Source organism: Poromitra crassiceps, assembly GCF_964638095.1.
Source record: "Poromitra crassiceps genome assembly, chromosome: 6".
Classification (NCBI taxonomy): domain Eukaryota; kingdom Metazoa; phylum Chordata; class Actinopteri; order Beryciformes; family Melamphaidae; genus Poromitra; species Poromitra crassiceps.
In genome coordinates, this window is record NC_139627.1 from 62,329,967 (window position 1) to 62,345,627 (window position 15,661).

The following is a 15,661-nucleotide window of genomic DNA, read 5'->3' on the forward strand; positions in this document are numbered from 1 at the left end:
TTGTCCTCTGTAGATGGAAAAGCTGAACCTTCCTGGGTCAGTTCCTCACATAAGAGCTAAGAGATGGTGTTTCTAGGTGAGCCTTGTCTCTGTGACCTCTCGGGTGATGGACTTGATACAGTATTGTAATCAGAGTAGCTGCCGAAGATGAGGTAGGCATCACTGTCTGATAGGTATGAATTCAGCCGTGTCTTATCATTTTTGATGAAATCGGCTATGGTGCCATCAGCTGGCCAGTGGATGTCCAAAGAAGGGCTGATCCATCAATGACACTGGCATTCCTCCTGAAGATTTTGACTTGGAATGACTTCTTCAGTGTAGACTTGGATTTACAAATTGCATTCCGTCCTCGTCCTCCCTAGACAACAGTGTGATTACCCTTGAATCGATGGCATTTAGGTCATAAATTGTGGAGTTGTCAACTTGGATTGATTTGGTTGTTGTCATTGTCTTTACTTTGTTTGAGATGGTGTTGTAAAATCCCTCTGGCCAGGTCTTCTCAAAATCTTCTAACATTGCCTCCCCAATCATTACGGCACTGTCACTGGTGTTGGTGATCTTGATGTTCACGATGCGTTTGCCCCTGGATGTTCGTTGGGATCCAATGGATGGAGGCAGGTTTCCAGTTTCTGACAAAGTCCAGTCCTGTCCTTGACTTTGGCAACTGCTTAACCCATGGCTTTAGCCTCCTCCTTGTGATAGAGATGCACCTTTGTAGTATCTGTCTCATCATCTTCCTTCTCCTTCATGTCTGATTCAATCTTGCAGCATATGTGGTGGCTCAGAGCCCAGATCTTCAGTGCCTCTGGCTTCATGGTTATTCCAATGATCCCTCCATCACTGTGGCCGTACCTCATGAAAGTGGTTATGAACTGGTTGATCCACAGGCCATTCCATATTCCACTAATGTGTCACATCACATGCTGCCCCTGGAGAAAATTCCTTTGTGGAGGAAGCTTCTCCATGGAACGAAGATAGTAGAGGCCATACCAGACATGATTGACATGGCCAGCTGCAAAGTAGTAGGTAAGCATCTTCTGGAATGTGGTCAGATGGAGAAGCCAGTCACCCTCACGTTCAGCCCAGATGTATGACATCAGCATCAGCATCATTGGTTTCACCAAGACCTAAACCCAAAGTTTGGCTGTTCTGGTCTGACTCACAATCTGATTCATAAGGCTCTCATCAGGTCATCTGCTTTCTGGAAATTTCTTACCGGAACTCCAGAGAGCCCACTATCAGCCATCAGTGAACATAAAGCCCCAACAAAACTCATCAATGCGTGCATACCCCCCAAGACGCTTTAAGCAGCGCAGCCACATCTATAAGTGACATGTGTGTCTGTTTGAGGCGAGATGTGTCTGAGCCGAGATGCAGTGTCCCAGCCATTTTGAGTGGGGTGGCCCAGGTGGGGCACAGACTCAAGCAAGGGTGGCACTGATTGGCATTTAGGAAGGATGTAGAAATGTTTTCCCTGGCCAAAATTTAGCCTAACGTCACTCTAGCTTAAAGATTAGCCCGCTACAGCCTCTGAAAGACAGTATTGTTGGCCAGCACCCTCAGGATTTTGGGGTGGCCAAATTAGATTTAAGGGGTGGGCAGTGCCACCCCTGGCCACTCCCTAGAGACTCCCCTGCCAAGATGTGTGCACAGGATTTCAACAGTGCACCTAGAGCCCTCCCCTCGGCTGTACAAGGAATTGAGAGTGGAGACAGAAAGTGCCACGGCTCAAAGCCGGTGAAACATGCACATACGCGCACATGCACGCACACACACATGCGCACACGCATGCACACACACAGTGCCAGAGAGAGGGGAGTGTGGGAGAAGGGTCTACCTGCACCGCTTCAACACCTAGGATTGATTTATCAGACTAAAGGTCCTCTGCTAATTGCATGTTTTTATTGGGGGTCGGAGGTGGGGGGGGGGGGGGGCACATGGGCGGGGGAATCAAATAGGCTACATTATACATGACCTCGTTGCTCCTTTATGAATAAACATTGGAGAAAGTTAATTTGATGCATTTGATTTGAGGATTTTGCATGAAATCTCATAAATCCCTATTTTTAAGGGGATTTTGGCACTTAAGGGGTTAATATCTAAAAATGCTCAAGGGTACTCACCGGGCACCCTCCTGTATTTTGAATAGGTACCCCCAAACTACAAGAATCAGCAGAGAAAAAAACTTTATCCGACGAAACAAGGTTCATCAAAAAAACAGCCTTTGGCTCCCGGACTAGCAGCTAGAGCTGTCGAAAATAATCGATTCAGAGATGCATCGCGATGCTTAATAGGACGATTCTGAATCGATTAACAAATATCAACAATCGATTATTAACTCATTAAGTGCCATAGACGACCTAACTCGTCTTACATAATCCAGCGCTTAAGTGCCAAGGACGAGCTAACTCGTCTTACATAAACATTTTTTTTTTTTGACGGTGGGACATCAATCAACCCCTTTTACATCTTCGAGATAACTATTTGGAGCAAGAGCATGTGTGTAATCTATTTTACCGACCACTAAGTGGCGACAGAGACCGAGAGAAGCCACAGCCACGGGACCCAAAAGCCACGGGACCAAAAGCAGCCGCCTCCCGCGGAAATGGCTTGGCGATTTTACAGTCAGAAGCCCGGACACACACACACAGAACGGACAGAGATCCCTTCCCCCCAGAGCCGCGGAGCAACGCGCGAACACACACACACACACACACACACACACACACACACACACACCGCGGGAGCAAGCCATTCAAGGAAATGGCGACGCGATTTTACAGTAATCCATTTCAGACTCGTCTTGCCCGACAGGCAGACAGGCAGGCAGGCAGCAGCAACGCGCTTCTGACACGCCCGCTGTTAGAGCCAGGAGGAAGGAGGAGAAGACACACGGAGGGAGGAGTTTGAATGAGAGGGGTGTTTCCTGTTGTTATGGAGGAAATTACTGTTCAAAACTATTGTTTAGAATGTCTGACGGTCTTACTGATGCCAAAAATGAATGGTTAAAGTGACTGTTTCACAAAAAGCCATTTATCTCTGAATAAATTTCCAGACGCTGAAACCATGCTGTACTCAACGGCTAATATCTACATAACTACCGTAAATTCCGGACTATAAGCCGCACCTTTTTTCCCGTTTTTTGGGCTTTTTTGGCCCCTGCGGCTTATATAACGGTGCGGCTTATCTATGGATTTTTTCAAAAAAATAAAAAAAAATAATCTCTTTTTTAGCACTCTTTCTAACTATAAATCCACTTCTGTTTTAATTTCCTCTCTTGCCCTCTTTTCACCACACTGTATGACACTGTATGACACTGTGTGCACTGTAAAAAACAACACAGGTGGTGTTGCTGTTGTTTTGTTGAAATGTTAATAAATGGGAGCTTCCTCAAACAGCCATCTCTTTCCCGACAATCCCCTCTGTGCATGAACCCTTACATATGGTAATTAAACATTAAAACACAATAAAAAATAAAAAAAAAATACCATTAAAACACCCGCGGCTTATAGTCCGGTGCGGCTTATATATGTAAAAAATAGTCAACTTTGCAGGTGCGGCTTATACACCGGTGCGGCTTATAGTCCGGAATTTACGGTACTAACTCTGCAAACTAACTCTTTTAGACAGAGAAAGCACACATTCTATTAGTTATTTTTAGATGATTGGTGTTCATGAATTCTTAACAGAAAAGAATCCTCGGCTGTTCTAAAATGAGCCAGAATCGTCAAAAACACCCCTGGCACAACTTACCTACAGGAATGAAAACATGGCTGGCACTCAATGTGTTAAAAAAAAAAAAAAAAAAAAGTTTTTTTTTTTTTTTTTTTTTAATAATCAAATAAAATAGAATGTAAGTACATGCAGTTGTTTATTTTAATTATGGATCATAATACAATGCAATTCCAAATGCACTTTTATTTTAAAAGTAGCCACACAGTGAGAAAAAAGAAAGTGAGAAAAAATAAATCATGTATTGCGGAAAAAGTGATGCCTCGATTTAAGATGCATCGTGATGCATCGGAGATGCATCGAGATGCATCGTATAATCGAATCGAATCGAATCGTTGACTTGTATAATCGAATCGTATCGAATCGTGAGATCAGTGAAGATGCACAGCTCTAGCAGCAGCCACTTCGGCCATAACCACAAAATAACTTCCAAAAAACCTGTTAGAATATAACGAGAGATGTTCGCGAGAGTATGCCTGGCGTTCACATTGTTTATGCTATGTTGCTAGGCAGCGCGAACGGGTGAAGGCAGGCAGCTGCGTTTCACTTCCGGGTTTCACTTCCGCGTTTATCCGGTCCGGCGGTAAGGAGAGAGAGAGAGAGAGCCCCCTGTTGACGTGAGTTTAGACAGACACAGACTTAATAATCATCTAAGGGAGCAATCTCCGATTCACGTGGCTTTGGTCTCAGCTACTATTATAGGTAAGATGTGATGCATCAATATTGTAATTATACTGTTTAATAACAATCGAAAAAGTTGCTCGTAGCTGCTTTAAGGGGAAGGGTGTTAAAACACAGGCAATAAATCAGTCACAATGAGAGAAATACTAGTAAAATAAAATAAAGTACACTATCAAATAATATCATATACTTATATATATATCATATACATCTCTGTCTCTTCTATTGTTTCAAATCAACAAGGTTATTATTAGGCTACTATTCACACGGTAGTGCACAATGAAAGCTATAAGAAATCCATTCTTTGGGTTTGGAGCAATTTAAGATTAATTTAAGATTTTTATGGACCAATTAATTCAAATTGGACAATTTCTCACGGCTGTATCACAGTGATTTAGCTAAATATCACATGTACTTATGTTTACTTTACGTTACTTTGCCATTTCCCACAACTCATGTATGGTTTATTTTAGGGGTGCCGCAAAATAATCGATTAATCGATTAGTCGTCGACACACTCACTAGTCGGAGTGAAAATTACTAATCGACAATTATTTTACTATTTTATTTTTATTTTTTGCGTCTTTCACCGTCAGTCATCCATGCGCTAGTAGAATTCCCAGGGTCACTGAAGGCAACTGCCCCTCCGCCCCCCTCCCCGCACACGGAGAACAGGATTTGAGAAGTACACAAAGGAGGAGCAACAATGGCCACGCGACAGAAAACTAGCAAAGTTTGGCAATACTTTGATGAAGAAAGAGACAACAAGGTTGTGTGTCGGCTATGTTCTCTCAAGCTTGCATATAACCACTCTACCACTGCAATGAGGACCCACCTTCAGAACAAGCATCTCGACGTAAACTTGCGTGGAGGAGATGATGCGGATAGTAGCAGGCAGACCAGTATCACAGCTTTTACTGCAGAACCCCGCAGACGATGTGACCCTCGCCGGTCCGAAACGATCACACAACTCCTCGCTGAGATGACTGCCCGCGATATGCTACCACTGTGCTTTGTCGAGGGCGAAGGCTTTCGCAAGTTGATGAACTTTGTCGAGCCCGCATACACCGTGCCGGGGCGCACCTTGATAACATCCAGAGTGGAGGTGAGCCATGGCAAAATGACTGAGTACATTAAACAGCAGTTAGAGGAGGCACAGTGTGTGGCAATAACGTCAGACATCTGGACGTCCATTGCAACAGAAGCATACGTGACAATAACCTGTCATTTCATCAACGAACGTGGACAGCTCTGTAGCTGTGTTCTACAAACCCGCCCCATGGAGGACAGGCATAGCGGTGAAAATCTGGCAGCACACCTGCGAGAAGCAGTCAGTGACTGGAAACTGGAAGAGAAAGTCGTTGCCTGTGTGCACGATAATGCAAATAAATACATGTAATAATTGCATGTTGAATGTTTTGACATAGATTAAATTATGGTCAATTTAGATGGCGTCCTGATTATTATTATTATTAATTTTTTTAATTATTAATTTAAATTTAAAAAAAAAAAAAAAAAAAATTTAAATTTTTTTTTTTTTTTTTTTTTGCTTATAGACTAATCGACTAATCGTCTTCAGAATTTAAGGGTAATCGACAGGAAAACTAATCGATAAAGGCATCCCTAGTTTATTTGCTAGATTTGAGTTTTGACTGTCATGTGTTGTTGTTGTTGTTCTCCAGGAGGCTCCGCCCCTCAGCCGGTTGTCCCCACCCCCAAAGACAAAAGTGGTGCCCCGCCTGTCCGCAGCATCCATGACGATCTAGTAACTGTGGCAACCCCCCTCCACACACACAGACAGGTTGGTAGACTTCCGGTTTTTGTCAAGAATGTAGTTCCGGCCAGGGCCCGAAATTAACTCATTGAGTGCCAAGGACGGACATGTTCGTCATTTCAAATAGTAACGTAGAGTGCCAAGGACGGACATGTTCGTCAATTGCGTTTTTTGACGGTGGGGCGTCGATCAAAGCCTTCTGCCTCTGATGTACAAATATTATAGCTATTGGATGTGTCTAACCTATTTTACAGAACCCTTAGGTGGCGACAGTGCTCTCCACATAACAGAAAGGCAAGGAAAAAACAAAGAAGAAGTCGTTATGGAAACGGAAATCGCATCGCATCCGTATGCATCGATATGCTGAAGCACGTTACTGCAGCTGTGCCTGCAGCAGCCAATCTGCTCCCACAATTGAGCCGGACAGCACATCCGCACATCCACACCGTGGAGTTGTTATTATTCTCAACTGGAAGCATCGTTGCCGGTGACAAACACACGCGGAACGCTGTAAAAAAGCAGGATGTCGATGTCCCTTCACTGTGCGCACAGCAAACTCAGCAGAGAGCCACCACAGACAGGAGGAGGAGTGTGCAGTTGAGGCGAGGCGGGGCGGGGCGGGGGGGGGGCACGCAGAGCAGCGCGCAACACCCAGACAGACCCAGGCAGCAGGACAGGATTGACAAACGCAAGCCAGAATATCCGATGCCCACCAGCAGCAAATCAAGACCAGCAAGAAGCTGCAACCAGCAGCGCACGCAGGGGCCAGCGCTGCTGGTTGTAGCTAAAAAATATTATTCTGCCAAACAGAATTCCCTGGCCTTCACTGTTTTATTGAAGGAAATTATTTTTGAGGTGTGACTACATTAGAAAAGATTAGCTTCAGAGTCAGTGATGTGCTTGAAATGTTTAATTTCACAAAAGGCCAATTATCTCAGCTTCTAGAAAAAAATTGCTGTTTTTGGATGAATCAAGCTATCTTCTCCGGCTCATAACTAAAGAACGGAAAATGGGATCAATAAACTTTTTTTTGCAGATGATAGAATAGAGTCTCATCGTTCTTTGTGCGTGTTCAGTGTTTACATAGTAATATCACACAATATTCTGTGGGCCTCGAGAAATCACTGAAAACGCTCTGAAACTCTGGCACTGGGAGCATCCGTTCTCCAAAAGTGGCTGGCACTCAATGAGTTAACACCCGCCAAGCACCAATGGCGAATAGATTTTACGTTTGGCGTGTGACGCTCAGGGGTCTACCCACCACTAGAGGTGCGCGATCTTGACCTCAGTCAGATCGTCCAATCGCCACCCTTTGACATCGCCAATGCACGATCATCGCATGAGATGCAGTGATATTGTCGCACCAATTAAGCACATAGACACACGTAGCCTACAGACTTTTAAGCGACTTTCATCCCCACCGTCATCTCCGCAAATCTCATGGCAGTTTAAATATAGCAAACATGTAAAATATAACGGTATACTATAGCAAGACTGTCTGGACAACGTGACAATGCAATTCTAAACACATCGGCTACTATAATACATTTCCCTGCATCTCATACTAACTGAGATTAGATCGGTATTAAGTTTGGACAGACTGAATGGATTGCTTTCATCCTCCCGCAGCACTGCATGACAGACACGTAGGACGATTAATCACAGCCTCTGACTGACAGTGGCGCAAAACTACGGTCTTCTAACAACGTTTTATTCATCGGTCATTGTGCCTGCCTACGTCTACATATATAACGTTACTCTTATGGAGCTGAGCACAGAGGAGTTTTGCACGCGGCATGTGGAGAATGAGAAGAGAAGATGAGACGGATCGGGGGGCGGGCGACTGCGGGGAGACTCGTAATTAAAGATTTTGGTGGCAGGGCTCCTTGCGGACATCAGAAACATGTTTGAAGGCAGTAGGCTAGTAGCGTTTGTTAATGGTCTGGTCTGAACACACACCCTGCTCAGTCAAACTGCTGCGTCGCATCTCTGCTCTCAGGGAGCAGCCACACACGGGGGGCGGGGTCAGGGAGCAGCCACACACGGGGGGCGATCGAAATCGGCTATGGAAAATCAATCGTCATTTCAGCCATTGAGTCGGCAATATACGATCCAATCGCCAATCGGCACATCCCTACCCACCACGTGGCGGGTCCCAAAATAGTCATCATGTAAAATTAAAATATTACATTACATTTGACATTGACATTGAATTATTGTTGCTCTTTAACTCATTGAATGCCAATGACGACAGCTGTCGTCAATTCAAATACTGACGTAGAGTGCCAAAGACGACGATTGTCGTCAATTGCGTTTTTTGACGGTGGGACGTGGATCAATCCCTGATACATCTCTGGTACAACTATTGTAGCTATTGGAGGTCTATAACCTATTTTACAGAACCCTTAGGTGGCGACAGTGCTCTCCACATAACAGAAAGGCAAGGAAAAAACAAAGAAGAAGTCGTTATGGAAACGGAAATCGCATCGCATCCGTATGCATCGATATGCTGAAGCACGTTACTGCAGCTGTGCCTGCAGCAGCCAATCTGCTCCCACAATTGAGCCGATCCGTGTCGGTTGCAACAGCACATCCGCACATCCACACCGTGGAGTTGTTTATTATTCTCAACTGGAAGCATAGGAGCCGGTGACAAACACACGCGGAACGCTGTAAAAAAGCTGGATGTTCACCCTTCACTGTGCGCACAGCAAACTCAGCAGAGAGCCACCACAGACAGGAGGAGGAGTGTGCAGTTGAGGCGAGGCGAGGCGGGGCGGGGCGGGGGGGGGGGGGGGGGGGGGGGGCACGCAGAGCAGCACGCAACACCCAGACAGACCCAGGCAGCAGGACAGGATTGACAAACGCAAGCCAGAATATCCGATGCCCACCAGCAGCAAATCAAGACCAGCAAGAAGCTGCAACCAGCAGCGCACGCAGGGGCCAGCGCTGCTGGTTGTAGCTAAAAATATTATTCTGCCAAACAAAATTCCCTGGCCTTCACTGTTTTATTGAAGGAAATTATTTTTGAGGTGTGACTACATTAGAAAAGATTAGCTTCAGAGTCAGTGATGTGCTTGAAATGTTTAATTTCACAAAAGGCCAATTATCTCAGCTTCTAGAAAAAAATTGCTGTTTTTGGATGAATCAAGCTATCTTCTCCGGCTCATAACTAAAGAACGGAAAATGGGATCAATAAACTTTTTTTTGCAGATGATAGAATAGAGTCTCATCGTTCTTTGTGCGTGTTCAGTGTTTACATAGTAATATCACACAATATTCTGTGGGCCTCGAGAAATCACTGAAAACGCTCTGAAACTCTGGCACTGGGAGCGTCCGTTCTCCAAAAGTGGCTGGCACTCAATGAGTTAATAATGCAAAAGTAGTTATTATCCGATTAATCGATGGATTAATCCTTCCCCCCCATCAACGACGATGCCATCGTCCATCACGATGTTTCACTGTGGAACCATCACGAAGGCTATTTGGTTGACATCGCACAACCCTAATTGGAACAAGCCATCTATCTATCGATCTATCTATCTATCTATATATGATTCAAATAGGCTTTATTGGCATGACCATTGTGAATCCTCCCTCTCTCTCTCTCCCTCTATCCAGTCTTTTCCAGTGATGCAGTCTCCCCTGTCCGGACGTCAAGCCTTCTCTCCAGGTTCAGGTACAACGCATTTACGCTTTGAAAATCATAAAAGTGTTCCGTATTTGTGTGAAGATTATCTTGTTGAACACAAGGTTTGCTGTTTCATAAACCGCAGAACTTTTTTCAGGCTTTTAACCAAAATCCCCATACTAAAATCCCATTGACTCTTTCACGTAGGAAGCGGAAGTGCTAACATCCAGGGCCCAGTTGCACAAAGCACCTTAGGTTAAGATTTCTCTTAGGGTCCGAGTTAGGGTGTTTTGTGCAGTCGATTCTATTTTATGGACACCTTAACTCGGACCCTAAGGGAAATCTTAACCTAAGGTGCTTTGTGCAACTGGGCCCAGGTCGTCCGGACTCATTCCCTCTATAGTTCGTTCACAGCTGTTTCATATCCCTTGATCGTCGTCCAATCATGCAATATAATAAAACCAGACAATATAAAAGCTGAAATCATACAACACACCACAACCACTAACACAACTATAGAATATTATACAACTCAAACTGAATAATAAAGTAAAAACATGTAACTGCTGGGAACAAGTGAATAAAAACTAACTTAAAAGAATGTCCCACTCTGAAAAGTAACTTTTTTGTGTTTAGGTGTTGCCCTAATGAACGCATGTAATGTATGAATAATAGGGGTGTCAAAAATAATCGATTATAAGATGCATCGCGATGCGGACGTGCACGATTCTGCATCGATTAACAAATATCAAAAATCGATTATTAATTATTTTTTTTTATCAAATAAAATAGAATGTAAGTACATGCAGTTGTTTATTTTAATTATGGATCATAATACAATGCAATTCCAAATGCACTTTTATTTTAAAAGTAGCCACACAGTGAGAAAAAAGAAAGTGAGAAAAAATAAATCATGTATTGCGGAAAAAGTGATGCATCGATTTAAGATGCATCGCGATGCATCGCGATGCATCGTGATGCATCGTTTAATCGAATCGAATCGAATCGTTGACAGATGAATCGTAATCGAATCGTGAGGCCAGTGAAGATTCACAGCCCTAATGAATAATGTATGAAATCATTTTGTTGGTTTGGTGCAACTTAAGATTAATTTCTCATTTTTATGGACCAATTAAGTTCCCAGGGCACACCTGACGACGGCTCACCCAGTGGTTGAGAAACAGTTCACTGGTAGATTTTCCCCCCTTCTGATTCCCCCTCCCATTTTCTCCCCAATTGTACTTGGCCAATTTTCCCCTGCTGGCCCGGTCGCTGCTCCACCCCCTCTGTCAATCTGGGGAGAGCTGTAGACTAGGCATGGGCTAGAAGTAGCGACCTCCACATCTAACGTTAACGGGAGGGGGGTGTGCACAGCGCACTGAGTTGAGTTGTTTTGGAGTGAAGAATATGAACGGGACACACACACACTGCTCAGTCAAACTGCTGCGTCACATCTCTGCTCTCAGGGAGCTGCCACACGCGGGGGGCGATCGAGATCGGCGAGGGAAAATCAATCGTCATTTCAGCCATTGAGTTGGCAATATACCATCCGATCGCCAATCAATCGGCGCAACCCGAGAATAGTTGAATATTCGTATTGGACAATCAAATACGATTCAACTGGCAGAATCCTGAGTCGAGGACATCCCTAATTTACACCCCTATCGCTGATGTGACGAAAGTGTTGAGGTCTTAAAATATATTGAAAGGGTCTTAAAAAAGCTCTTAGAACATATTGAATTTAACTTTAGGATTCCTGCATATACCCTGGTCTCTCTCTCACCTCTGTCTCTCTCTCACCTGTCTGTCTCTCTCTCACCTGTCTGTCTCTCTCTCTCACCTGTCTCTCTCACCCCTCTCTCACCTGTCGCTCTCTCACCTGTCTCGTCTCTCTCTCTCCCCCTCTCTACCTGTCTGTCTCTCTCACCCGTCTCTCCCCCTCTCTACCTGTCTGTCTCTCAGGTGTGCAGGCTGTGTGCCTGTCTCCAGCTCAGGCTGATCCGTTCTTCAGTCAGGGAGAGTCTTTGTGCTCTGATGACCAGCTGGACCAGAGCTGGGTCACCGTGTTCGGGTCAGAACAACAATACTCATACTCCACTAATACTAATGTACCAATACTCCACTACTAATAATGTAGTACTAACACTGTAGTACTAATACTCTAGTGATAATCTAGTGATAGTATAAATACCGAAGTACTAATACTAATACTGACGTACTAATACTGAAGTATTAATACTGAAGGAAGTACTAATACTGAAGTACTAATACTGGAGTAATAATACTGAAGTACTAATACTGAAGGAAGTACTAGTACTGAAGTACTAATACTGCAGGAAGTACTAATACTGAAGTACTAATATTGAAGTACTAATACTGAAGTACTAATACTGAAGGAAGTACTAATACTGAAGTACTAATACTGAAGTACTAATACTGAAGGAAGTACTAATACTGAAGTACTAATACTGAAGTACTAATACTGAAGGAAGTACTAATACTGAAGGAAGTACTAATACTGAAGTACTAATACTGAAGGAAGTACTAATAATGAAGTACTAATACTGAAGGAAGTACTAATACTGAAGTACTAATACTGAAGGAAGTACTAATACTGAAGGAAGTACTAATACTGAAGGAAGTACTAATACTGAAGGAAGTACTAACTAATACTGAAGGAAGTACTAATACTGAAGGAAGTACTAATACTTAAGTGCTAATACTAAAGTACTGAAACTGTAGTATTAATCTAGTACTAATACTGTAGTACTAATACTGTAGTACTAACATTGTAGTACTAACACTGTAACACTAATACTCTAGTGCTAACAATCCAGTGCTAATACTTTAGAACGAATACTGTAGTACTATCACTGTAGTACTAATACTGAAGTACTAAAATATAGTAGTATTAATAATCTAGTACTAATACTGTAGTACAATACTAATACTCTAGTATTAATATTCTAGTACATACTAGTACTAGACTCAGTCCGCAGGGTCTTAAACGTATTAAAAAGTAATTGAATTTAATATTCTAATTAATAAGGCCTTAAAAGTATTGAATTTCATTTACAAAGGTCTTCATTTTTTAATTAAGTAATTAATTAAATACTGTAACGTCATAAATAACTGTCACTAAAATGTATGTATGCGCATATCACTAGCAAACAATGTTGCCGGATCTTGCATTTTTATATACCGGTACATAACTCAATCAGTAGTTTCAAGCCGTCCTCAATAAACTGTGTGTGTGCGTGTTTTATGTGTGTGCGTGTTATGTTTGTTGTGTGTGTAGGTTTCCTCCAGCCTCAGCCTCCTACATCCTCCTCCAGTTTGCTCAGTACGGAAACATCCTCAAACACACGGTGTGAGACACAGACACACACACACACACACACACACACACACACACACACACACAGAGACACACACACACACACACAGACACACACACACACAGTGGTCTGTCATCTGTGGCCTTGGATAATGGCTGAGAAAGCACCTGGCACCAAGCAGGGTTTGTACGGTGACATGTAAAACGGTACGGTCATGAAAAACCTGGAAAAGTAATGGAAATTTAAAATAAATGTCCAGGCCCTGGAAAAGTTCTGCTAAAAAATTGTGTCAAACTCTGCACAGTGAAGCTCAAACATCCAACTGAAGGAACGAGAAGAAAAACACATCGTTGACTTTAGGGTGTCTTGTCTTTAAAAAAACATCACCCCCTCTGTGCGCCCCCCCCCCCCCCCCCCCCCCCCAACACACACACAAATACAAATGGCACCCTGTATATATTGACGGTTGTATTGGCCCCCAGATGGCATCTCCGGGGAACTGGATGCACCTGCAGTATCAGTCCAGACTTCAGGCCAGGAAGGCTCTGTCGAAAGATGGCAAGGTGTTTGGAGACTGCATCATGGTCGGAGTCAAACCCTGTATAGACAAGGTACCTGTCTGTCTGTGTTTGTGTGTGTGTCTGTGTGACTGACTGACTGTCTGCCTGTCTGACCACCTGTCTGTCTCTCTCCTCAGAGTGTGATGGAAGGAAGTGATGTCATCTCTCCTCCTCCCTGCTCTTCCTCTGTTCTTCCCTCCACACCGCGTTCCTCCATCAGACCGCTCAGCTCCGCATACAGAGCTACAGACTACCAGGTGACCCCTGACCCCTACGGCACTAACCATGTGACCTCTGACAGGGCTCGACATGAACTGTTTGATGCACTTAGCACCATTCTTTCACTTGTCCTGATGAAAAGGGCCAAGCCCAAATATTTTTTTAACAAGCACGTCAAAATTCATTAAGATATTAAGGACAAACGACGACAGACTCATCACACATTATTCATGGTTAGGGGTTTCCAATAAGTACCTCTGTTAGAGGTAGACTAATGGAAACCCCTAACCATGAATAATGTGCATCATTTATTGTTATCCGGCACTGATACTGTTTATTACCTGATAAAACTATATTACTGAGGGCCTCTTCTGCTAAATGCAGAACTCTAATTTATCGAAATCACATAAAAATTGCATGGATGTGCAGACTTGCGTTAACGTTACCTGTGTACATTAATGTTACATCCTCATAAACATGCACAGCCACTGAACTGCAACTCCACAGAGTGAACAGTGGGCTTTGGACTATGGCTTTTCGGTCAGAATGTGGCATTTTAGTTGGAATATGGCCAGTACCCATGCTAACGCTAATTTTAGCCATATGAATTAGGGATGCACCGATCGATCGGCACGTGACCGGAAATGGCCGATTTTCACGTGATCGGCCTCGATCGGTGATCTGCGCCGGTCACTCTAAATAGCCGATTCTGTGAGCCGATTTTCACATGACGTGCGCGCACCCCAAAGCACCGAGACAGGCACCCAGCCACCACCACACACACGCCAGCATACCTTCCTCGTTGTGGATTTTTTTCACCGTCAGTGAAGTAGACAAATCTCGCAGTTTGTCACACATGCAAGTCGAAAATAAGCCGTGGAGACAGAGATGCGGCCGAGTCCCGCTCGGCTGGAGTCAAGTCTGAGCGGCTCGCTTCGCACCTCACTGGCCCCCCTCTCTCTGCTCTCTCTACCCGGGAAGCAGTGCTGCTGCACCCGGCCACAGTGCACAGCCGACTTGGCGAGGTGAACGCGAGCATTGTGTCCACCATTCCCCGACCTGCCTTTTCCATTCCACATCAGCGCTGGTGCCTCAGCCTGTCAGTCATGTTGTAACGTAGATACAGGAGAGACTATTTGTTTCGTATTGCAAATAGAACGACGGACATAATAATAAAAATGCATCGGACTCACAAGTGTGCAAGGATTTCTGTGCGTGACGATATTTTTTCGGATGGCAGATAAAAATACGCATACCAAACTTCGGACTGTGTGTAAACTCCGCCTGATATTCAGACTGAAGATCGTTACTGTAACTCATAAACTCATTTCCCCTCTACTCAAGAGGACTCTGGAGCCAGGCTATAAACTCCTTGTCCATGGATCATTTTGATGTTCTGTTGCACCTGTTTTCTTTTGGAAAAGTAAATGCATGATAGCTGTGGGATATAGGCTATTGGATTTAATTTAATTTTTGTATTCATTGTATTTGCACAAAAAAGCTCTGTCCAGTAGCCTAACCTGGAACACTTTTATTTTGAGATGTGTTTGAGTGAGATGGTCCTACTTCATGCAAATGATAAGATAAGATAAGATTATTTGGATCCCCATTAGATGTAAGAATTGTTCTATGAATCTTAATTTTCAAACAAAGTTACAAAAACGTTTGTGTAAGCTGTCAATTGTTGTTTTTAGAAAAAAAAATCGGAATCGGCAAAAATCGGTATC

At 43.7% G+C, this 15,661-nt stretch overlaps 1 protein-coding gene across 1 annotated transcript in view; it reads left to right on the forward strand.

Annotated features, from left to right (window-relative positions):
- Positions 1 to 15,661, forward strand: part of nup35 (nucleoporin 35) — a 43,762-nt gene that overhangs the window by 15,784 nt on the left and 12,317 nt on the right. The window contains exons 3-8 of the mRNA XM_083638871.1: positions 6,095 to 6,213; positions 9,808 to 9,865; positions 11,780 to 11,888; positions 13,116 to 13,185; positions 13,638 to 13,766; positions 13,853 to 13,972. Of these exons, the coding sequence (XP_083494997.1) occupies positions 6,095 to 6,213; positions 9,808 to 9,865; positions 11,780 to 11,888; positions 13,116 to 13,185; positions 13,638 to 13,766; positions 13,853 to 13,972 (605 nt within the window). The remainder of the gene's footprint in view (positions 1 to 6,094; positions 6,214 to 9,807; positions 9,866 to 11,779; positions 11,889 to 13,115; positions 13,186 to 13,637; positions 13,767 to 13,852; positions 13,973 to 15,661) is intronic.